The 24199-nt window shown below is 43.5% G+C and overlaps 1 protein-coding gene across 2 annotated transcripts in view; it reads left to right on the top strand.

Annotated features, from left to right (window-relative positions):
- The first annotated feature begins 4601 nt into the window (after nucleotides 1-4601).
- SEL1L3 (SEL1L family member 3) overlaps nucleotides 4602-24199 on the top strand; it is an 84530-nt gene continuing 64932 nt past the window's right edge. For both annotated transcript variants that reach the window (XM_068278344.1, XM_068278335.1), the window contains exons 1-2: nucleotides 4602-4781; nucleotides 16267-16822. In XM_068278344.1, coding sequence (XP_068134445.1) covers nucleotides 4722-4781; nucleotides 16267-16822 — 616 coding nt within the window. In that variant the 5' untranslated portion in view covers nucleotides 4602-4721. The remainder of the gene's footprint in view (nucleotides 4782-16266; nucleotides 16823-24199) is intronic.

Raw genomic sequence — 24199 nt, 5'->3', positions numbered from 1 at the left:
TCTGCAGATGAATGTCAGTTAAATCATGTGTGTATGATGATCTGCAGATCTCATAGACTATCATTGCAATTTGCAGGAATGGATTTTTGGCAGGAACAGATCTTTTGCAGATACTGATCTGTTGCGTGTGTACAGCATCTTTGTATGCAGCATCTTGCAAAGATTTCTGTCTGATGGGGAGTTCAGCTCCATAGAATACTGTGTAGGTATGGCTCTCATACTACATGGAAGGGGGTAAAATTGGTCTGTGATCTTTCATTTTCAAAAGATTATGGTCTGATGTGTGTATGTGGCCTTGTTCAGAGTCTATGGCTAAATTAGAGGCAGAAGATTAGCAAAACAGCCAGGCAAAGTGCATTGTTTAAAAGGAAATGAATATGTCAGCCTCCATATCCCACTCACTCGCTTTAAAGGCCCGTACATATGCCTAATGTGGTCGATAACGACCACCTCAGATAGGCGCGTGTCCAGCGGCGCTGACCCCCACCTGGCAGATAAATTTTCCCCCCGAACGGCCAATCGCATTGTCTGCGCCGCTCTCCCGCACGTGCCGCTCCATTGTACCTCCCCCACCTTTTTGCCCTTTGCATATCACCGGAACGTCTTGTCAGCTACACAGCTGACACACATCTGTACAAGCTGGCCAGCGATGTCGCCCAAGGGGATACGGTCCCAATCCCTGTAAGACGACATAAATCAAGAGTTGTGTAGGAACTAGAGATGGGCCGAACCTCCGATTTTAGGTTCGCGAACCGGGTTCGCGAACTTCCGCGGAAGGTTCGGTTCGCGTTAAAGTTCGCGAACCGCAATAGACTTCAATGGGGATGCGAACTTTGAAAAAAAAATAATAATTATGCTGGCCACAAAAGTGATGGAAAAGATGTTTCAAGGGGTCTAACACCTGGAGGGGGGCATGGCGGAGTGGGATACACGCCAAAAGTCCCCAGGAAAAATCTGGATTTGACGCAAAGCAGCGTTTTAAGGGCAGAAATCATATTGAATGCTAAATGACAGGCCTAAAGTGCTTTAAAACATCTTGCATGTGTATACATCAATCAGGGAGTGTAATTAAGGTACTGCTTCACACTGACACACCAAACTGTTCACTGAACAGAACAGGTATGCAGTGGCGGGTTCACTGAACAGAACAGGTATACAGTGGCGGGTTCACTGAACAGAACAGGTATGCAGTGGCGGGTTCACTAAACAGGTATACAGTGGCGGGTCCACTGAACAGAACAGGTATGCAGTGGCGGGTCCACTGAACAGAACAGGTATGCAGTGGTGGGTTCACAGAACAGGTATGCAGTGGCAGGATCACTGAACAGGTATGCAGTGGTGGGTGGGTTCACAGAACAGGTATGCAGTGGTGGGTTCACAGAACAGGTATGCAGTGGCAGGATCACTGAACAGGTATGCAGTGGTGGGTGGGTTCACAGAACAGGTATGCAGTGGCAGGATCACTGAACAGGTATGCAGTGGTGGGTGGGTTCACAGAACAGGTATGCAGTGGCAGGATCACTGAACAGGTATGCAGTGGTGGGTGGGTTCACAGAACAGGTATGCAGTGGCAGGATCACTGAACAGGTATGCAGTGGTGGGTGGGTTCACAGAACAGGTATGCAGTGGCAGGATCACTGAACAGGTATGCAGCCAGGAAAAGCTAAGCCTAACTAATCTTTCCCTATGAGAGACAGACAGCAGCTCGCCCTACTCTCTCTAATGCAGGCACACGAGTGGCCGTAATGGCCGCCGCTGCCTGCCTTATATAAGGGGGGTGGGGCTCCAGGGGCTAGTGTAGCCTAATTGGCTACACTGGGCCTGCTGACTGTGATGTAGAGGGTCAAAGTTGACCCTCATAGTGCATTGTGGGGCGAACCAAACTTCCGGAAACGTTCGCCTGCGGGAGGCGAACACGAACCACCGAAGTTCGCCGGGAACCGTTCGCCGGCGAACCGTTCAGCCCATCTCTAGTAGGAACCTTAAAGAGACTCAGTAACAAAAATTGCATCCTGTTTTTTTATCATCCTACAAGTTCCAAAAGCTATTCTAATGTGTTCTGGCTTACTGCAGCACTTTGTACTATCACAGTCTCTGTAATAAATCAACTTATCTCTCTCTTGTCAGACTTGTCAGCCTGTGTCTGGAAGGCTGCCAAGTTCTTCAGTGTTGTGGTTCTGCTATGAACTCCCCCTTCCAGGCCCCTCTATGCACACTGCCTGTGTGTTATTTAGATTAGAGCAACTTCTCTCTTATCTTTTACAAGCTGGATAAATCATCCTCTGAGCTGGCTGGGCTTTCACTTAGGCCTGGTGCACACCAAAAACCGCTAGCAGATCCGCAAAATGCTAGCAGATTTTGAAACGCTTTTTCTTCTTTTTCTGTAGCGTTTCAGCTAGCGTTTTGCGGTTTTGTGTAGCGGTTTTGGTGTAGTAGATTTCATGTATTGTTACAGTAAAGCTGTTACTGAACAGCTACTGTAACAAAAAACGCCTGGCAAACCGCTCTGAAGTGCCGTTTTTCAGAGCGGTTTGCGGTTTTCCTATACTTAACATTGAGGCAGAAACGCATCCGCAATCCAAAATCTGCAGCAGCCCGGGAGTATGCGTTTCTGCAAAACGCCTCCCGCTCTGGTGTGCACCAGCCCATTGAAATACATTACCCAAGCGGATCCGCTCCCGCAAGCGGATCGCAAACTGCAGCCGAAACGCTCTGGTGTGCACTAGGCCATAGTGAGGAATTACAGACAAGGGCAAAGCTGTTTGCAGGAAGAAAAGAGCAGCCTGAAACTTCAGTGCATGAGAGATGCAGGGGGAAAGAAACACACAAATGATCTCTTGAGATTCAAAAGGAAGGCTGTATACAGCCTGCTTGTGTATGGATGTATTTTCTATGTGTGGACATACTGTACATCAACCTACTTCCTGTTTTGGTGGCCATTTTGTTTGTTTATAAACAAACTTTTTAAAACTGTTTTTAACCACTTTTAATGCGGCGGGGAGCGGCGAAATTGTGACAGAGGGTAATAGGAGATGTCCCCTAACGCACTGGTGTGTTTACTTTTGTGCGATTTTAACAATACAGATTCTCTTTAAGTCACTTGGGAATTACTATGCAAATCATGAAAGCGACTTTTTTTTTTTTTTTTTATCTTTGCAGTGTCAAGTCAAGAGTCACCTGGGCTTGTGCATCAATAAATAGACTTTCTTTTTCATCTTTGCAGTGATTAAGGGCTTGTTCACACTATGAGCGTTTGCATATTTTTTTTAAAGCGGAACTGTAAATTCATTAAAAAAAACAGTTTCACTTACCTGGGGCTTCCCCAAGCCCCCAGCAGCTGCCCTGTGCCGCGCCGGTCCTGCACGAGTCTCCGTTTTTCCGCACCAGCTAGTTTCCTTACCGCTGACTTGCAAGTCGACGACAACTCCGCCTGCGGGCCCCAGGCTACGCGAAGCTTTCTTCACGTTCCAGCCCGCAATAACATCCTGCGCTAATAGCACAGGACGCTATAGCAGGCAGGAACACGAAGGAAGCTTCATGTAGGCCGTGGCTCGAAGGCGCGGTTGCCGTCGACGACAGTAACGAAACTAGCTGACACGGGAGAACGGAGGCTCCTGCAGGACTGGCGCGGGACAGGACAGCTGCTGGGGGCTTGGGGAAGCCCCAGGTAAGTAAAACTGTTTTTTTAATAAATTTACAGTTCCGCTTAAGTGCTGGCAATTTTAGAAATTGCCCTAAGGCTCCCTGCACACTACATGCAATTCCGATTTTTAATTGGTTTTTACATCCGATTCCGATTTTTTATCGTTACTGCATGCTGTGTTTTTTCCTCCATTTTTCTGTTGATTGCATTCAGGGAAAATCGGAATTGCAAATCGGAATCAGTAACGGAATCGGAATCGCAAAACGGATTTGCAGTGTGCAGGGAGCCTTAAAGAGCTTGTGCAATGATTCCCTATGAGAGTGTTCCCATATGAGCGTTTCGATTGCGATCCGCTTTCAAAAGCGCTGCCTGTACCATTTTCTGAGTGCTTTGGCTAAATGGAAGGTATAGGGAAATCACAAAGCGCTTGAAAAAGTGCTTTGTATAGCAATTACCCGAGCGCTTCTATGAACAAATACATAGTATTTATTCATTTCAGGGTGAAAGAGTTCACTTCCTGACTGACATCAGGAAGTGAAAAAATTAATCGCTTTTCTAACGCAAAGGGCAGGGAAAATGCTGACAAAACTCTCAATAAATTGCTCAGCGCTTGCGATAGCGCTGGCGATTTATAATTGGATCATAGCCTAATTGTGTATATAAGATAAAAGTCACCTGGACTTTACTGTGCAGGGACTTCTTTTCTTATCCTTGCAGTGGCAGCCTCCATTAATTGCACAGACAAGGCACGAGTCACCTGGGCATTACAGTGCATCATCAGCCAAGAGACTTATTTTTCATCTTTGCAGTGGCAGCCTTCATTAACTGCATAGTCAAGAAGACAAGAGTCACCTGGGCATTGCTGTGCTTGTCAGTGTGCTAAAAATAAAAAATGGGACGAGATGGCTTGTAATACACCCAGGCCACCAGCAGGGGGAGAGGAAGAGCAAGGGAGGGTCGCTGTACTGTAGCACCTGCCTAAGTACACATGTCTCGCCCTGCTACTACCTGGCATCTGTGCTCCGCCCCTGCCCGTAAGAAGACTCCCAGGCAAGAGGGGTGATCGGGAAGGACGAGAATGCTGGATAGACCCCGCAATCCCTGGCTGAGGATCGCAGCCTCTGTCTGCTTATGCATGGTGAGGGTAGGCGGGCACCGCTAGACATCTAATCCTCTTTCCCTGCGACTGTAATCAGCCTTCCTGTGATGCCCTGAGCACTGTCTGTGCTGCTTGTGGCTCTTCCTATGTCTGCTAATCCAGTGTGTGTGCAGGGAGGGTACACAGCCTGTGCTGTATAACTGTCATATGTGTGTATGTCACTCTGTACTACTTGCAGGAGTCATCCACACCCTGCATTAATGACCATGTACATTGGACTTTTTACAGCAGGAATGCCATGCCCACTTCTATTATTGATTTAGCTTGAGGAATGACTTTTTATATGATTATTACAGCTTAACTTTAGAGGCCAGCTGTCCTTTACTCCCAGGGATTGGTGTAGTTGTCACTATTTCTTATTTCTATGATCCTGGATTTCTCAGTGATGACGTACACACATGCGACTATAGTCGTTTGAAACGATCGTTCCCCGATCATTTCAAACGACGATCGTTTAAAAAAAAACCTCCAACGATCATTAAGTCAACCACCTGGGCGTTACGGACGAGCTTAGCTCGTCCAGTAACGCCGCGGTGGATTGCTCGGGCCCTGGTGGGCCGATTTGGATATTTAGAAAAAAAACACGCAGCTAGCACTTTGCTAGTTGCGTGTCTTACCCGATCGCTGCCGATGCGCTGCTACCCGCGAAAGTGGGCCCCCCGCAGACCCCTTGCACAGCCTGGCCAATTGCCGCCAGGCTGCGCTATGGGGTGGATCGGGACTCCCTGTGACGTCACTCCATTTTTCGCCATGGCGATGGGAGAAGCCCTAAGGGCCCTTTTCCACTAGAGCGATTGTGATTGCTGAATCGCAAAATCGCAAATCGCTAGTGATTTTTAAATCGCTAGAGTTGTTACTTTATCATAGAAATCACGAGAAGTATTTTCCACTACAGTGATTCGATTTGGAAATCGCTAATCGCAAATCGCAATCGCTTGCTGGAGCGATTTTTACAATGATAATACAATGCAAATGAAAATCGCAAATCGCAATCGCATAACAGAATTAATGAAAAATCGCAATCGCAATCACTGGCGTTTGTGATTTGTGATTGCGATTGCTAGTGGAAAAGGGCCCTCAAGGAAATCCCGTGGTCTTCACGCTGGCGGCGATCGGAAGGGTGGGAGGGAGTGAGCAGGGAGGGGGGGGAAAAAATTGGGCGAAAAAAACCCTCCCACGGCTACGGGAATCAAAACGCCAGGCAGGTTAGTTAAGTCAAACGATGGATGAGCTAGATCGTTAAAAACTAAATATCTACCTTGGCGAATTTTTTTAAACGACGATCGTTTGCACAATTAGTACAACGTTAGAAAACGGTCGTTCGTACTAGGCTTGACATGCACATTTCGTTATATCTCCATAGAATTTATCATTTTAATGCGCAAGTGCAACACGTGGTTTTCGTTATTTTACGTTCGTTCTATGAATGTGTCCTGTGACGCGTTAATTGCTCCACGATTATACCATAATTGTAATTTTAAAGGATACCAGAACCGTTCTGGTAAAAATGATAGCAGCACTGTGTAGATTGTAAAGAGCACATACCAACCGCTCCTCCTGCCCCCTTCCGTCTGCCGCCGTTCTCAGTGTATACATCCCATTGTGCGGCGACTTTATTGAACTTTGACCCGGACATACTGTGCCCTGTGCGCGCAGTATGTCCTTCCCTCTTCACTTCTGGCCGGCGCATAGTGCGAGGCTCAGAAGCACGCTGACTCATCTGTGCTGCGTGTGCGCTCCACTAAACCAAGCGTCACATGATTAGCATGTGATGCTTGGTTATTGAAGCGCACACGCAGCACAGAGGAGTCAGCGTGCTTCTGAGCCTCGCGCCTTCTGCGCCGGCCAGGAGTGAAGAGGGAAGGACATACTGCGCACACAGGGCGCAGTATATCCGGGTCAAAGTTCAATAAAATCGCCGCACATCGGTATGGATACAATGAGAACGGCGGCAGACGGAGAGGGGCAGCAGGAGCGGCTGGTATGTGCTATTTACAACCTACACAGTGCTGCTATCATTTTTACCTCCTTTAATGGATACGAAAACAGGACAGAGTGTTTTTTTTTTAATGTGTTTTCAATGCTGTGTTATCTAAATGCTCTACCTACATACCTAGAGTATGAGTTCTTGTACTGTAATGTAATGTACATAACGTTAGTTTTATAGTGTAACGTACCTTTTGTTCCGGATCATTCGTTAACAAACGATCAGATCGTTACATACTTTTAAAAACTACTTTTGCTTAAGTCGTTCTTTCATCACTTAAAAGTAGCTCAACTGTAAGCATAGTGACAGCAGCATTTCCTACCAGTAAACAATGTAACAAGGAATGATGAGAAAATGGCAATCTGATATCTCAATACACAGAGGCAACTAGCTGGCAAGTTTTGTGGTGGTGTAATTGTGTAATAGATGAAGAAATTATATAGTATAATAGGCAGGGGTCACACTTGCTCAAAATCGCATTTTAATTTTTTTTGCAAAGCGAAAACACATGCAAAAACGCACATAATGCTTTCCAGTGTACAATCGCAGTGCAGTGGGAGCAATATGTGTTTTCCCACAACAGTAAAAAAAAAAAAAGTACCAGCTCTGTTGTTTTTTTTTCTGCACATCGCATGCGATTCCCTATTGTTGTCAGTTAGATGTAATTTTTTGTGGACTCAAGTGTGATCCCTGCCTTAAAGTGGAACTGCCTTTTTGTTTTGTTTTGGATAGCCAATGGAAGCTTGTGTTTATTGTGCCTGATGCCCAAACTGATTGTTCAAGATCTTTTTGGGTAAAAATCTAACTTGTGTGTAGGTGCCCTCCCCCTCACTGATCAGCCAAGGGGGAGAAGCCTTAGTACTCAAAAACGAACCTAACTGCAAATACTGATGATAGCCAATATGAAAAGCAAGAACCTTAAAGCGAAATGAAACCCATCATTTCTTCTTTGCTCTAAAATATTATTTACAGCATATTATATACAACTAGCATTTTTTTTTTACTAGAACAGCATTCAGTTAGTTAAATACAGGAGTTACAACGCTCAGTGCAGAGAAAGCTGGATGCATCCAAACTGGAGATAATGTTATCTTGTGTTTACTTAATTGTATCAAGTTAGGAATATATATATATAGATGACAAATGAGTATCTATTCTTATGAATTTAAACAAAACACCTAGAGGTAATTTCACCCTGATTGCATTCTGATTTGCGCATCGTACGCAATTTTCCAGCTGCAGGGACACTGTGATTAACATAAAAATGCAGGGCCTTTTTTTTTTCTTTCGGAGTAAATCGATTTTAAGACAAAGGCTAAAGTAGTGCATGTGGGCATGTCAGTGGGAGAGCAAGAAAATCGCATAGCACCACATTTTGTGATCTCCCACTTAAAGAGACTCCGTAACAAAAATTGCATCCTGTTTTTTATCATGCTACAAGTTCCAAAAGCTATTCTAATGTGTTCTGGCTAACTGCAACACTTTGTACTATCACAGTCTCTGTAATAAATCAATGTATCTTTCCCCTGTCAGACTTGTCGGCCTGTGTCTGGAAGGCTGCCAAGTTCTTCAGTGTTGTGGTTCTGCTATGAACTCCCCCCTCTATGCACACTGCCTGTGTATTATTTAGATTAGGGCAGCTTCTCTCTTCTCTTTTACAAGCTGGATAAATCATCCTCTGAGCTGGCTGGGCTTTCACATACTGAAGAATTACAGACAAGGGCAAAGCTGTTTACAGGAAGAAACGAGCAGCCTGAAACGTCAGTGCTTGAGAACAGGGGGAAAGAAACACACAAATGATCTCTTGAGATTTAAAAGGAAGGCTGTATACAGCCTGCTTGTGTATGGATGTATTTTCTGTGTGTGGACATACTGTACATCAACCTACTTCCTGTTTTGGTGGCCACTTTGTTTGTTTATAAACAAACTTTTTAAAACTGTTTTTAACCACTTTTAATGCGGCGAGGAGCGGCGAAATTGTGACAGAGGGTAATAGGAGATGTCCCCTAACGCACTGGTATGTTTACTTTTGTGCGATTTTAACAATACAGATTCTCTTTAAAGTGAACCTAAAGTCACTTAAAAAAAACGAGATTAACTCACCTGGGGCTTCCCTCAGCCCCCTGCAGACGATCGGTGCCCTCGCAGCTCCGCTCCGATGCCTCTGGAGCCGCCGGCGAGCACTTCCGGTTTGGCCGTCACCGGCCGACAGGGATGGGAACGCGAGTGATTGTTCGCGTTCCCAGCCTGTATATCGCCCCCTATGCTGCTATTGCGACCTCCTGGCCGCAATAGCAGCATAGGGGGCGATATACAGGCTGGGAACGCGAACAATCACTCGCGTTCCCATCCCTGTCGGCCGGTGACGGCCAAACCGGAAGTGCTCGCCGGCGGGTCCTGGGACATCGGAGCGGAGCTGCGAGGGCACCGATCGTCTGCAGGGGGCTGAGGGAAGCCCCAGGTGAGTTAATCTCGTTTTTTTTAAGTGACTTTAGGTTCACTTTAAGATGACTTCCCAATTTTTTGGGGTTGTTGTTTTTGAGTAATTGTAATCGCACTGAAATTGCCTAGTGAAAATTCACCCGAATTCTTGTTAATTGCGGCTTAAAGGATACCAGAGCCAAACCCCTTAGGAGAAACGGATCTCCTCCTGGTGGCCACCATTCCCCCATTTTCTTGTGTCCCCCTCCTTCCTTATCTAAAGCTTTCTGGCAGCCTCGGTGAAGTCGGGCTTCACTGTGCAGGTGCTAGCCTGGCTTGCACGCGTCCCTCAGCATGCGGCCGGGAGCACAATGCGCATGATGTCACAATTACGTCATGCGCAGAGCGCTCCCAGCTGTGCTGAGGGTCGCGCACAAGCCGGGTTAGTGCCTGCACAGTGAAGCCCAACTCCAGTAACCCGGACGAGGCTGCCGGGAGGCGTTAGATAAGAAAGGAGGGAGACACAGGAGAACAGGGGAAGTGGTGGCCATCAGGACAGCTCACCATACATGCCTGCTCCCCCCGTTTCTCCTAAGGGTTTCAGCTCTGGTATCCTTTAAAGTGGACCTGAACTCATTCACAGGACACAAGGATTTTTATTGTGGCATAAAACATAGACAAGAAATACTTACAAAATTCTCAAACAAGCATTGTATCTGAAAGCACATATAAAAAGCACATATAAAAAGACTGGTAAACAGTATCATAGGTGACATTACGGATATCTAAAATTCACAGCAAGAAAAACTCCTTCAGCTCCTGTTGCTATTCCCGTAAAGTTCTAAATCTTACTCAATAAGTGGCAGTAAGATCATGCCAGCATGAAATAACCGTGTATCTTGTGAATTCCAGTATTCTTATCCTATGATTACCCCATATCTACCGGTACTTTAATCAGGCTCATCACCATTCAGTCGATTAAGATCAAAAGAGAGGATCATCACCTCTTATATCATATTTCTGGTACAGGAAAGGTATTAACAGCTCATTCTACTCAGTATAGCATAACTTTCCGAAACACCATGTTTATGTTTAGCGTGAAGAGCCTGTCTAACTCCCCCTCAGCTGCGAATAATCACAAGTGTAATTTGATCACTCAGCGGTGTCAATTCAGCAGTCCTCAGCAGAATAGCTAATTTGTAAACACAGGATGTTAACCCTTTCTGCTTCCATGAAAGCAGGAAGTAGACACTGCAGATGTATTGCAGGCGTTCTGTGGGCTACAACAAATGTTTTTCTGTAAAGGTAGTTATGCTGTTACTTATCTTTTAGAGCAGAGAGCAAGTTCTCAGTTCACGTCCACTTTAATGCACGCTGTGCGAATAGAGAAAATCGCAGCATATTTTTGATACTGATCGGGCCATAAATCAAGGTAATGCCTAGTTATTGGCAATGGCTATCATTCATAAAAGCATGTGCGGTAAAAAAAATCTAGTCGAGAAAATACTGCATACGGTATTTTAGACTTTTGTGTGCTGCTAATTCATAAACTTTTTCACAGCTGCGATAGAAGTGCGGTGTTTTGCCGAAGCCCAACTGTCGCTAACATTGTTACAACATTGCTACATTCCTGTTCTCCATGCAGAGACAGCATTACAATAAAAGAGGTATTCCCAACTTCCCTTTAGATGTGCATCTTTTGTTATACTGCCTCTGCTTGCTCTGAATCTGTCTATTAGTCTTTCTTAAAGGGAAGGTTCAGGGAGGGTGGGGAAAAAATAAAAATCAATTTCCACTTACCTGGGGCTTCCTCCAGCCCGTGGCAGGCAGGAGGTGCCCTCGCCGCCGCTCCGCAGGCTCCCGGTGGTCTCCGGTGGCCGACCCGACCTGGCCAGGCCGGCTGCCAGGTCGGGCTCTTCTGCGCTCCAAGTCCTTGTACTTCTGCGTCCCACGCCGGCGCTCTGACGTCATCGGACGTCCGCCGGTCTGTACTGAGCATAGTGATAGTTATCTTATCCCTTCATTCCTTAAAGAGACACTGAAGCGAAAAAAAAAAAATATGATATAATGAATTGGTTGTGTACTATGAATAATTTCTAGAAGATTAGCAGCAAAGAAAATATTCTCATACTTTTATTTTCAGGTATATAGTGTTTTTTCTAACATTGCATTATTCTATAACATGTGCAGATTACACAACACTCAGCATTCAAAATGATTCTTTCAGAGCGGTCTGTGAAGTAATGACCTCTCCTCTAGCAGAGAAAAAGTAAACAGTTCACTTACAGTTGAGATAATAAAAGTCAGATAACAGCCCTCTCCACGACTAACTTAAGGTGCGTACACACATGCGACTATAGTCGTTTGTAACGATCGTTCCCCGATCTTTACCAACGACGATCGTTACAAAAAACGAACCACCGACTATTAAGGCAAACGACGAACGAGCCAAATCGCTACAAAAGAAAGTTCTGTCTCGGCGGATTTTAACCAACGACGATCGTTTGCAAAAGTAGTACATCGTTGGAAACGATCGTTCGTTCTAGGCTTGACATGCGCATTTCACTATTTCTCCATGGAACTTCTCATTTTTATGCGCAGGCGCAATAGTTGCTTTCTGTGATGTAACGTTCGTTCTAACGATCAGATCGTTACACACATTTTAAAACTACCTTTACTTAGGTCGTTCTTTCATCAATTAAAAGTTCGTTCGTCGTTCTTAACGAACGACCGTTGTCGCATGTGTGTACGTAGCATTAGACTCGGAGAGCTTAATGGCTTGTTTGCATAGAGATAACAACTGGAGTTTCTCAACTCTTCCTGTACTGGAAACAATTAGACTGATGTATCTGATCTTAATGTTTTATTTCTTAGCTGTACTACACATACAAATCATAATATCATAATTTTTTTTTCGCTTCAGTGTCTCTTTAAGTTACCTCCTCTGGAGTTATTTTTACACGCAGTTAATTAACAGCCTGTTTTTAACTTTAGGGCTCGTTTCCACTATTGCGGTGCGGAATCGCCTGGATTCCATCGCTGATGAAATCGCATGCAGGTGCGTTTTTTTACGCGTTACTTTACACGATTACGCATGCGATTTCGCATAGGGAAGGCTATACGCGTTTTTAACCATGTCACTGCCTGTGTTCATTTACATTGGTTCCTATGCGGAATCGCACGGGTAATCGCGTAAAATAACACGTAAAAAACCGCATGTGATTTCCCTATTAAATACATTGCCTGCGATTCGCATGCATTCCACTCTTAGGCGAATTCGTTGGCTCTTTTGTGCGTTTTTTCACCGCTCAAAAAAACGCACATCACCAACGCGTGGAAACAGGCCCATTCACTTGCATACCATGTGCGAATCCGCATGCGTTGGACACATGCGGATTCGCGATAGTGGAAACGAGCCCTCAGAATTCTGGAGTTATTTTAAGGATTGAATAGTTAACTTTAGGTTTGCGTGAGGTAAAATGTTTCCTGAATACTACATGCCTAGAAACGTTATTAAAGACGAGATAAGCTTAGTGAATTGAGACCATTGTCAGGAGACAGTTATCACACATAAGTCTTTATAGTCAGAAACAGTTCATTGATCAGTATTATTGCTGATAGCTGATAGCAAACTCACAGTGAATTAGAACCTGTAGGTGTGTGTAAGGGACTAAAAAGGACCAAAAAGCCCTCTTACTAAAACTCTATGCAAAACAAAAATTTTCCTTCCTTCTTAAAACTGAAGGTAAATGCAATTATTTAGGTTGGAGTGAGCATATGATGTATTCCACAATGCGTCACTGCTGAATAGGCAAAGGGACAGTTTGCCTATTCAGCAGTGATGCATTGTGGGAGACATGCTCACTCCAATCTGAATAATTGCAAATACCTTCTGGTTGACGGAGGCAAATTTTTGTCTTTTGGTGTGACCCATACGGTATATTGACAACCTGATATATTGGAGATGGTCACTATTAAAATGTAATAATATTAAATTTCAGTGCCAACTTGAATCTGGCAAATCCCCACACGAGATGGCAGCCGGGTGCTTTGTCTGTCAGTGTACTTATTTTGTTAGAGAAGATTTCTAATGTAGGATCTTGCTTGATTGTTATGGATTTTTTTTACAGTTCTGGTGATTGAAGTTGCTTATATGAAGCATTTTTTTCATCTTACTCATGGAGAAGCACGTCTTATTATTGATTATATAGCGCTGACATCTGCGGCGCTTCAGGCTACGTTTCTACTAGGGGACCATGTCTGTTTCTGAATGCACAGCTATGGGAATTTGGATGCAATGCAGTAGGCACACTGTGTTCACGAATGTTCGCAAAATGCAGCAGGCACGCCGTATTTATCTGCGGGGAAATAGAGGGGAGTAGATATAAACAGTCCACAGAGTCTGTAGTCCATACGGACAATAGGTTAGAGGAGCAACCCCCTGTAGCTAAGTAATGATGCTCCCCCCCCCCAAACCCCAGCTCCCAAAGGGCATACTGTATTATGAACCTCCCTTATGGGGTAGCTGGTTAGTATACTGGTTAAGCGCTCTGCCTTTGAGATGAGAGACCAGGGTTTGAATTCTAGCAAGGGTCAGTGCCTATTCAGTAAGAAGTCCCTGGTCAAGATTTCCTAACACTGCAGAGTACAAAAAGAGACACACACAGAGAGCCCAGTATAGTGGGGTATATATTTGGATTTGATGGATAGTGTAAGTAAGTAAATTGGTACTCACAAACCAGGGTTACCCGATAGGCAACCACTGTAAATGCAGGTGGGGAGATTAAGACCTGTCCCCACTCAGGATTAAGAAGTCGCTCTCTGTAGATCGGAAAGAAGGGGGTATATCACCCCTCCACCAGGGGGGGACACAGGTATCGCAGGAATTGAACAGAGGCACCAACAGGATAAAATATGCTAAAAACTTTAAAATTGCTGACAGAGGCGCTAGGCTGAGACATAGATGCTTGTTACTGTAAGCTCCATCCCCTATTGCCTGATGAAGTGGGGCCACACCTGCGAAACACGTGCAACTGTTTTCTGGAGTATAATAATAAATCTAAACCTTTGAAAACTGACAGTTTCATGTCTGCATTGAGGAGGTAATTCCAATTTTAAAGTTTTTAGCATATGTAATCCTGTTGGCGCCTCAATTCCTGTAACACTGCAAGGTGGCCACTTGACTCTTAATGGCTGCAGCACTTGAGCGCTTTGAGTCAGTAATAAAGCACTATATAAATGATAGATTAAGGGTCTTGCTATTGTTGTTCAGTAGTATTGTCTGTTGGCAAAACACCTTGAGCTTTGTGTCCACTTCCTCAGGCTGAATAAAGTGACAAAAGGTGCTTCAGCACCTCTTTGGCATTTTAATTGGCCTGAGGAAGTTGGCACAGACTTGCGAAACGTGTTGCCAGTGCTTATTAAAGTTCACGTATTATATGTATTTTGTCTTTATTGAGATAATCCATCACATTTTGTTTCTCATTTAATTGGTTTTAACCCAGTTTTCTTATACCCTTGGGTGCCTCTTCTACTCCCTTTTTTTTCTCATAAATATGCAGGTGCATCTCTTTGCAAAGACTGGGGTGAGCGAGTTGATTATAGTTCTCTGCTTGATTTCCTTATTTCCTCTGCATCTGCCGTACACACATTCTCAGTTCTGTGTTTGTTCATCAGCACGGCATGGTGGTAATTTGTCATAACACACAATCATTGTGCCAGTGGTGAACAAGTAGGGAAGCTGAAATTCAGTATAGGGAGAGAAAACGAGTGACAAGAACACAGAGAAACCAATGGGGAACTTTTTAAACTTTCTCACTGTTATGTTCAGTAACCACGGATGCAGAATAACTGGAACAAGGTTCCTTTGCAAGCCACTGCAGCCCTGTAAAAATCAAGCCATGCTTTACTTTTTATCCAGTACACACAGACAGTAGGACAGGAATGAACAAGTCTAGAACAGCATAGATAGTTTCCGTGCAATCATGCAGTAGATCACAGTGCCATCTACAGGCCAGAAGTATGAACACCACACTGACCCCACCAGCTAATGCCTCTAACTCCAGAAAAAAAAGGCCAAGGGGCCCCTGCAAAATCCTCAAGGAACCCTGGTTTAGAAAGCCTGACCTTGAAAAAGCCTACACAAATAGGGACAACTTTAAAACCCCAAGTAGATTGTGTCTTTGGTGACAACCAAGCTCTGGACCTTACAACTGCAAGCGAGTAGTGCAAAGCATTAGCCCTCTTCCTGCATATTTAAGAAAACAACAAAGGAGTCAAGTGAAAGCATCAGCTCTTTACATACAGGGACATTCCATCACTTAATTCTGTTATACGGTTAGTTTATGGACAATGTGAGGAAGCTCAGTGATCGTACTGCAGAACTGACTTGTTAGCAATACTCTTGTGTTCCCAGAGCTCCGCTAATCCCTCTACCACTGGGGAGTCTAATCCCTGCTATTACTGCTGTTCAGCTATACTCCTCCATGTAATCACATGAAAGCCAGGTCCTGCTCTAAGTTTCCAGATGATATCTGCCTTCTTCACCTCTATCATTAGGCTAATTAGCCAAGAATCGGTTCTGTTTTCAGTAAAACATCAGTGGATTTGGCATGTCCTGGAACATGTCTCTGATTTAATCTGATGCAAGATGGGCGGTTTTAAAGTAAAGCTAGCCGTACACTAAACAATATTTTTGCCCGATTAGATGTTAGATTTTATAAAAATGTATAATTGGGCAGAAATTGTGTTTAACTAGAGCACCGTGGTTGTCAACCCTCGGGCAACATCCCATGATCAGGTTGGTGTTTATTTTATGTAATTGACCCGCAATGCTATCTGCATGCATTGCTAGTTAGTAGAAATTTACAGTCTTATACATCAAATAAATGAGAGACTGAACTAAGACTTTAAAAAATGGCTTCACATTTTTTTTAAAAGGACATTTGTAAATAAAGTGAAAGGAGAATTGTTTAATATTTGCTTTGTCTTCCTCTGAAATACATTTGTAGATTGAACATGAAGATTACTAAGTCTCCCCATCTGTTCTTTACACAGATTCCATTGCTCTGTTCTGCCAACAACACAACTTCTGTAACTAAACAGTCGGAACAATACTTGGACAACAGAGACTATGTTGCTCTTAAGAACCTGCCAAAAACTCTTGCCAATGCAAACTTTTCTGTGGAATATCTATGTACTGAGGCTTGCGTGGTGCATGTGGATGTGGTGGCGTCCTCAGAGTTTCGGACAGGTGTTTTAGTATTCAAAAAGTCATGGAAGAATGAGAACCATCTCCATCAGCTACAGAGCCGATCGGTGAACCTGAGGCTCCCAAGTGGCATGGTCTACAGGAGCGACCACATTATGAAACACACCATACAAGTGTATTATGCAGTACTCAGGGCCTGGGTGGTGCCCATTGATCATATAGAAAGGGACTTTAGACACAATGAGACTATTTTCTATGCAGCAGCTAAGTCCTTTGCAGTGTTAGACACCAGTCCACTTCAACAACGGCCCTACAGAGATCACCAGATATGTGTGTCGTGGTACTTTAAGCTGAGGTGGCAACAAAGAAAAAAGTCATTATCTGTATGCCTATTTGAAACAGGTGAGTAGAAATGATATGCAATTGGGGATACAGGAGTGCTAAAAGTTATGTTCCAAATGATGTCCATATGAATTAAACTTGGCTTAAAGCAATATTTAGGTTAGATACATACTTATGCAGAGGAAAGGCTCTGGATGCCATAGAAGTTCTGTGACCGAATACGTCTTTAGCCCTCCTCAGGCGAGCTTCCGAAGATGGTGCATCTGTACTGTGCATGCGTGAGCCCAGACTCGCATATACACAGTACAGATGCTAGGACTTTTGATTCTTGATGTTTAACCCCAACCTTCAGTTATCTGTAAATGAGAGAAACCAGGAGCCCAATGGTGCACTGTCACATATGGTAATTGTATATATCTATACTCACAAGGGGGGGTTGAAGAACCTGCAACCACTGTCAGAGCCTGTGGGAATTCGACCGTCCCTGCTCGATGTCCCAGGTCTGTTGCTGCAGATGCTCGTTGATCATGCTCATTGGATAGTTTAGAGCCTAGGTTCTCAACGTGTGCTAAGCGTACCCCAGGGGGCACTTCTGAGGGTTCCAGGGGGTACTCGGGCTTGATATACTTAGCCAAGAATAACAAATTTAATAGTTTTAGAAAAATATAAATCTTATTTGAACAACACCAAGTTAGTATTTTAGCTAATTAAAAGCAATAGTAAATGCTTGGAAATGGTTTAGAACCAATTATCATGTACTACAATTAAATATATATTGTCAAGGGGTACTTGTGATAATATTTACTATGCTAGGGGGTACTTGGTTAGTACAGGGTTTTAAAAGGGGTATATACAAATAACATTTTGAGAAACACTGGTTTAGGCTGCTTTCACAGTGGGACGTTACAGGCACACGTTAGTGCAGCCTGTAACGCTCCCCAACGCACAGCAATGTAACTGCAATGGGCTGTTCACAGTGCGTTACACAGTAACGCTGCACGTTCGTTTGAAGTGCAGCATACTGTGCGTTCTAGCGGCTTAAGCCGCGTTAGACTGTTTGCACATGCTCAGTATGGGTGTTTTTTTATTTTATTTTGTGGGCGGAGAGGAGGCGGGGAGAGGCCGCTACGTAGCCAGGCACATGGCTACTTTATATTCACTGCACTTGCAGTGTTTACTTCCAGGAGCGGCAGCTGATTGGCTGGCGGGACCATGTGATGCGGAGAGCTACGCCCACGTGGTCTCCGCAGCGCATCCGACAGAGCAGGTGCACCAAGAGCTGCTTTTTACGCGGCTCATGGTAGCGTCCTGCTCCAACACCACCAGGCGTTGCGTTAGGGGCACGTTATGCGACCTTAACGTGTCATCTAACGCAACGTCTTAGTGGGAAAGAAGCCTTAGAGAATAAACAAGTCCTGGTGGCTATTAAAACCTCGAAGGGTATATACTATATTCAAAACACTGGTGGAGGCACTTTTGATGAATTACAACTATAAGTTATAGCAAAATGAGAAGTGTATGTCTTACCTTCTCAGAAGGACAAACCAAGTGTAATGGAAAAATGTATTTATTCATGCACTTTAAGACAACGCATTTCATGGTTTTTGGCCCGTTTACTTAGGTCATGTGCCTGAAATGCAGTGATCTCAAGCACGAGTACCTCTAATCTTTCCATTACACTTGATTTGTTCTTCTTAGAAGGTAAGACATACACTTCTCATTATACTATAGCTTACAGTTATTATTCAAGGGCGCTTCCATCAGTGTTTTTAGTACAGCACAGATGTGCTCGTCTTAAAAAGTACTTGGGAACATGAGGACTTCCAAAGGCTGCTCACAAAGGACCAAAGACGTAATCGACCTAGAAGGTGAAAGAACTTCAACATGGTTAGCACTGGAATGGTGAGACGTACCAAGGAATGGGAAGGCTGTATGGTATCCAGAGCCTTCCCTCTATATATAGGTCAGTATCTATGTAACTTTTTTTTTTGCCCCGTTTCAGGTTCACATTAAGTTAAACTATGATTTCCTGTAGAAATCCATGTTTATTGCTTTAGTTGTGTTCCATATACATATTTTGGTCCCTTAACATCCTATAAGGGTGAATGAAACATGCTGAGGCTGCCTGGATGTGGTCACTTCTGCCCACATCCTGAGCACCAATGAGAGAGTTGGAAGTGGCATTAGGTGTGTGGGAGATGGGTGGCAGTAGGGGAGCATTCAGGTGTGGCAAAGTGTCAGAGCTACTGCAGCACTGTGAACTTGAGCATTGTAGGCTCTCTCAGTGACCATCTGATAGCTAACTCTCTGATTGAATCTGATCAGAGGGGGATCTATTATCTGCCCACACACTGCAGAGAGATGTCCAATAGATTTCAGCAGGAAGTCATCCTAGGGCTACAACCTCCAACTGCCAGGCCCTCCTCCCATGTAATGTGTATCACCCATCCCCCCCTGACCCCCGACTGTGGAAGCAGCTCATGTATCCATTGGGTGCCTCCTGTAGTGTCTTCTCCACATCACTGGGGGTGCCTGTACTTCATGACCCTGTCTTGTGTACGTAATGTCAGTACGGTACCCCAGCGATGCAGAGAAGATGCTAAGGGCCCGTTTCCACTAGTGCGGTGCGAATCGCTGGGATTCCACCGCTGACAAAATCGCATGCGGATGCGATTCCGCATGCGATTTTTGCCGCGATTTCGCATGCGATTTCGCATAGGCAGGCTATCAGCGATTTTAACCATGTCACTGCCTGGCTCAATGTACATTAGTTTTAGTGCGAATTCGCACGCGAAATCACGGCAAAAAACGCATGTGCGATTTCCCCTATTAAATACATTGCCTGCGAATCGCCTGCATTCCACACGCAGGCGAATTCTGCAGGCCCTACCGTGCAGAAAAATCCTGCACAGAAAAACGCACCAAAAAACTGACAAGTGGAAACAGTCTCATCCACTTGTATTGGTTATGCAGACAACGCATGCGGATTCGCTCTAGTGGAAACGGGCCCTTAAGGAGACACATAGTGGATAGGTGAGCTGCTTTCCCATTGCGACGGTCTGGAGGGGGCACATTATTTGGGGGAAGACTAGCCATGGGTTCCGTTGAAATATCAAACGCCATTACCACCGTGCATCCGACCCAGCCCTTACAAACACTTTGATCGATCAAGATAGTCGATTGGACGGCCATGTTGGGGCATCGATCTCTGCCAGATTTGATCATTATAATCAAATTGGCTGAATATCGATGCCAGGTCTTAACTGCTAAAACATTGGGCCATATCCATTTAACTTTTCTTCTGAGTTTTCTCCAAGGAGATATTGAAACCTTTATCAATAAAATTCTTTAGTTCCACCAAGCGGGAAATTACTCAAATTAAAGAGACACTGAAGCGAAAAAAAAAAATATGATATAATGAATTGGTTGTGTACTATGAATAATTTCTAGAAGATTAGCAGCAAAGAAAATATTCTCATACTTTTATTTTCAGGTATATAGTGTTTTTCTAACATTGCATTATTCTATAATATGTGCAGATTACACAACACTCAGCATTCAAAATGATTCTTTCAGAGCAGTCTGTGAAGTAATGACCTCTCCTCTAGCAGAGGAAAAGTAAACAGTTCACTTACAGTTGAGATAATAAAAGTCAGATAACAGCCCTCTCCACGACTAACTTAGTCGGAGAGCTTAATGGCTTGTTTGCATAGAGATAACAACTGGAGTTTCTCAACTCTTCCTGTACTGGAAACAATTAGACTGATGTATCTGATCTTAATGTTTTATTTCTTAGCTGTACTACACATACAAATCATAATATCATAATTTTTTTTTCGCTTCAGTGTCTCTTTAAGTTAGAAAAACTAACTATAACAAGTAACGTATATATATATATATATATATATATATATATATATATATATACTTCTTTATATAAGTCTATATATCTTATCTAAAGTTTAGATAGTTTACACAGCAAATCTAGCTGCAAACAGCTTCAATAGTTTATTATTATTTATTCCTGTGATACAATGAGGGCAGCCATGTTCTGTTTGTCACAGGCTGAGGCCTGGAGATGCTATCAGCTTGCCTTTTTGTAATGTGACAAATTCAGTCCCCCCTCCTCCCCTCTGCCTCTGAAATCTCTGGCTGGTTACCGCCTCCTCTTCCTGCCCAGACTGAGCTCCCATAAGCCCTTGCTACAGTGCCAAGGCACTCTAAAAAGCTGTGGGCAAGGCTTGTTTAGTTTATAGATAATTAGAGTATTAAAACAAAACAAGGTATTTGGCTTGAGGAATGCCCTATAAACTATATGAAAGGAACACAATTATGCAATGAGTAAAAGTTTATCTCAGATCCACTTTAATCTGCCCAATTAATCAGCTTCCTGGGAATGCATCCTGCAGCTTCAGGTAATCTTAGTTATATATGGTTATCCCAGAGTCACTTAGGAAAGTCAGCAGAAGTGATTATTTTGAGCCCCCAGCAGTCAGTTGTTGTGGTTGGGCTTATACATTGCCTCATCTATCAATGTCTGAGCTGGACAGCCTTAGCCCCTTTTTCAATTCCAATCTTGCATTGAAGCCATGACAGCTGGAATCTGGTTGTTATGGGGAACACTGCCCATCTATCAGTCTTTATGATGAATGGGTGCCGTTATTCAATGCTAGTAATTCACCATTTACCTCTCTGTGCTATAAATTTCCTGTATATCACTGGGATCTCTTTGCTCCACAACAGGAAACGTATTTAGAGTTTGTGTTTAGATCTGTGCTTGCCTGCTGGGATATTACTACATCTGTGCTTGCCTGCTGGGATATTACCATGATGATGTTTTGAGAATAGTCAGTGGTCCTCCCTCTAGTCTATGACAGATGCTGCTGCATCATTCATCTCTCCCATTGCAGAAAACCAGCAATAGGATAACCCACATCTGATCCACTACAGATCGGTGTGCCAAGTTGGGGTTGTGAGCAAAAAAAAAACAATTGCACAGATGAATTATTATATGTACAGATCAGTAGAAGAACACATTATTTATTTTCCTAACGCTAAATAGAACTTTACTATTTAAAACTTTTATATTTTTTAGTTTACCTTTTAGGTGTGAAGATTAAACCCTCAGATTGGCATCTGCTGCTGCTCTTATGTTTGTTCAGGCCCCATACAGAATAATAATGGTTATTATGCTTCTTTCTCCTTCCCTGCTGTCAGGAGTGTCTCTTAAGCCTGGTACACACTATTAATAATGATTGGCCAATTACTGACCAATTTTCCCACCTCCATGTAATGAGGACCAACAGATATTGAATACTATAAGCACATTGTCAACCCTCATACTACATGGAGGTGGTAAAATTGGTCAGTAATTGGCCAATTATAATTAAAGTGTCTACCAGGCTTTACAACCACACACCCCTTTATCAGGTACCAGGGAAACGTGTGCTGATTTTAACCACTTCACCTGCAAGGGTTTTTACCCCTAAAAAAACAGAGCAAGTTTCACCTGTCAGCGCTCCTTCCATTCATTCGCCTATAACTTTATTACTACTTATCACAACGAAACAATCTATATCTTGTTTTTTTGCCACTAATTAGGCTTTCTTTGGGGGATACATTTTGCTAAGAATTATTTTATTCTAAATGTATTTTAACAGGAAAAATAAGAAAAAAACAAATACATACATACATACAGAAATACATGCTACCGTAATTAAAACCCACACATTTTATTTGCCCATTTGTCCCGGTTATTGCAACGTTTAACATTCTTCCCTATCACAATGTATGGTGCCAATATTTTATTTGGAAATAAAGGTGCTTTTTTTTAATCTTTGTGTCCATCACTAATTACAAGTCCATAATTTATAAACAAGAAGTTTTAAATCAGGATGATACCATCAGCCTGCAAGCAAACAGGATTTAAGCCCAACGAAGGCTGCTTATTCTTATTCTGTTTAGTTAGCCAATAAATGGCATCATCCTGATTTAAAACTTCTTGCTTTTACGGTAATATACCCACTTGACATAAATATTTAAAAAAAGTTTAGTCCCTAAGGTATCTATATATGTATTTTTTTTTTATTGTATTATTTTTTTCTTTTTTTACAACATTTTTTTGGGGATGACTATTGGAGAGTGTGAGAGGTAAGGGGTTAATTTTAAATGTTAAAAACTATATTTTTATCCTTTATCCACTTCCCCTCCCCTGGGGACGAGTAACGACATCCCTGAGAAATCTCATATCCGCTTGTCCCGCGATCGTTACCGCCTCCAATCGTTAGCCGGGAGATCAATGAATGGGATCTGTGTTCCCATTCATTGATCTAAGTCCCCGTGTGAATGACCGCCGCCGTCTATCAGATGGCACTGCCATTCACAAAAACTGATACTTACACATCCACGCATTACTTCCTCTTTGCATAGTAATACTATGCATAGAGAAGTTATGCACAAGAACATCTTGTGGCCAAATAGTAACATTACATCTACACTTTTTTTTTTCATAAAAAGACATTTTTTAAATGTTGACTGTCTCAAATGAATGAGACAGTCACCTTCCTCAAGTCTTCATCTATTTATCTGTACTCTGTACTCACTGAGGGCCCTTTTCCACTGGCTGGTGAATTGCATGCTCAGTGAGCAGTTGCCAAGCAGTAGCAAGCAGTTGTGAGAGTTTGGCAGTCTTTTCACTGTTTATCAACTAACTGCTTGTGAAAAAGGGCCTTAATTTTTTCTCAGGCACACAGGAGTTTATGACCTCTGTTTACTGAGAGTTAGGGCTGGAACCCACAGGAGCGCTTTTGGCAGCGTTTTGGCAGCACTGCGATACGCTAGCAGTTTGCCAAAACGCTGGGCTAATGTTAATGGATGGGGCAACTTCCACAGGAGCGTTTGCGTTTCCCAGAAACGCAAACGCAGGACCTGCAGCATTTTGGGAGCGTTAGCGCTTCAATGTAAAGTATTGAAACGCTAGCAAAAACGCTCAGCAAAACCTAAACTGAGCGGTTTTGCTAGCGTTTTGCGGTTCAGCACACTGTAACAAAATGAAAAATAATTCACAGGACCAATCAGGATAAAAACGCAAAATGCAAAACGCTAGGCACCCGCTGGGGAAAAAAATACAATGTTGCAAAACACGACCAAAAACGCGCATGAATCCGCTTGCAAACCGCTCAGACAAAACGCTAGCGGTTGCGTTTTGCGTTTGCGGTTTTCAGTGGGTTCCAGGCCTAAGGGCCCCTTTCCACGGGCAGTTGAATGTTGTGCTCAGCAAGCAGTTAACAGGCAGGAGCAAGCTGTTACCAGGCAGCAGCAAGCAGTTGTGAGAGTTTGAGTGGCTTTTCACTGCATATCAGCTGGTCGGGGAAATGAGACCTTAAGGTGCATACACTTGCACACCTACTATTGCCCACACTGATGATGACATCCCTC

Source organism: Hyperolius riggenbachi, chromosome 1 (assembly GCF_040937935.1).
Source record: "Hyperolius riggenbachi isolate aHypRig1 chromosome 1, aHypRig1.pri, whole genome shotgun sequence".
Lineage (NCBI taxonomy): Eukaryota > Metazoa > Chordata > Amphibia > Anura > Hyperoliidae > Hyperolius > Hyperolius riggenbachi.
The sequence above is the reverse complement of the archived record's forward strand: the minus strand, read 5'-3'. Positions and strand labels throughout refer to the sequence as shown.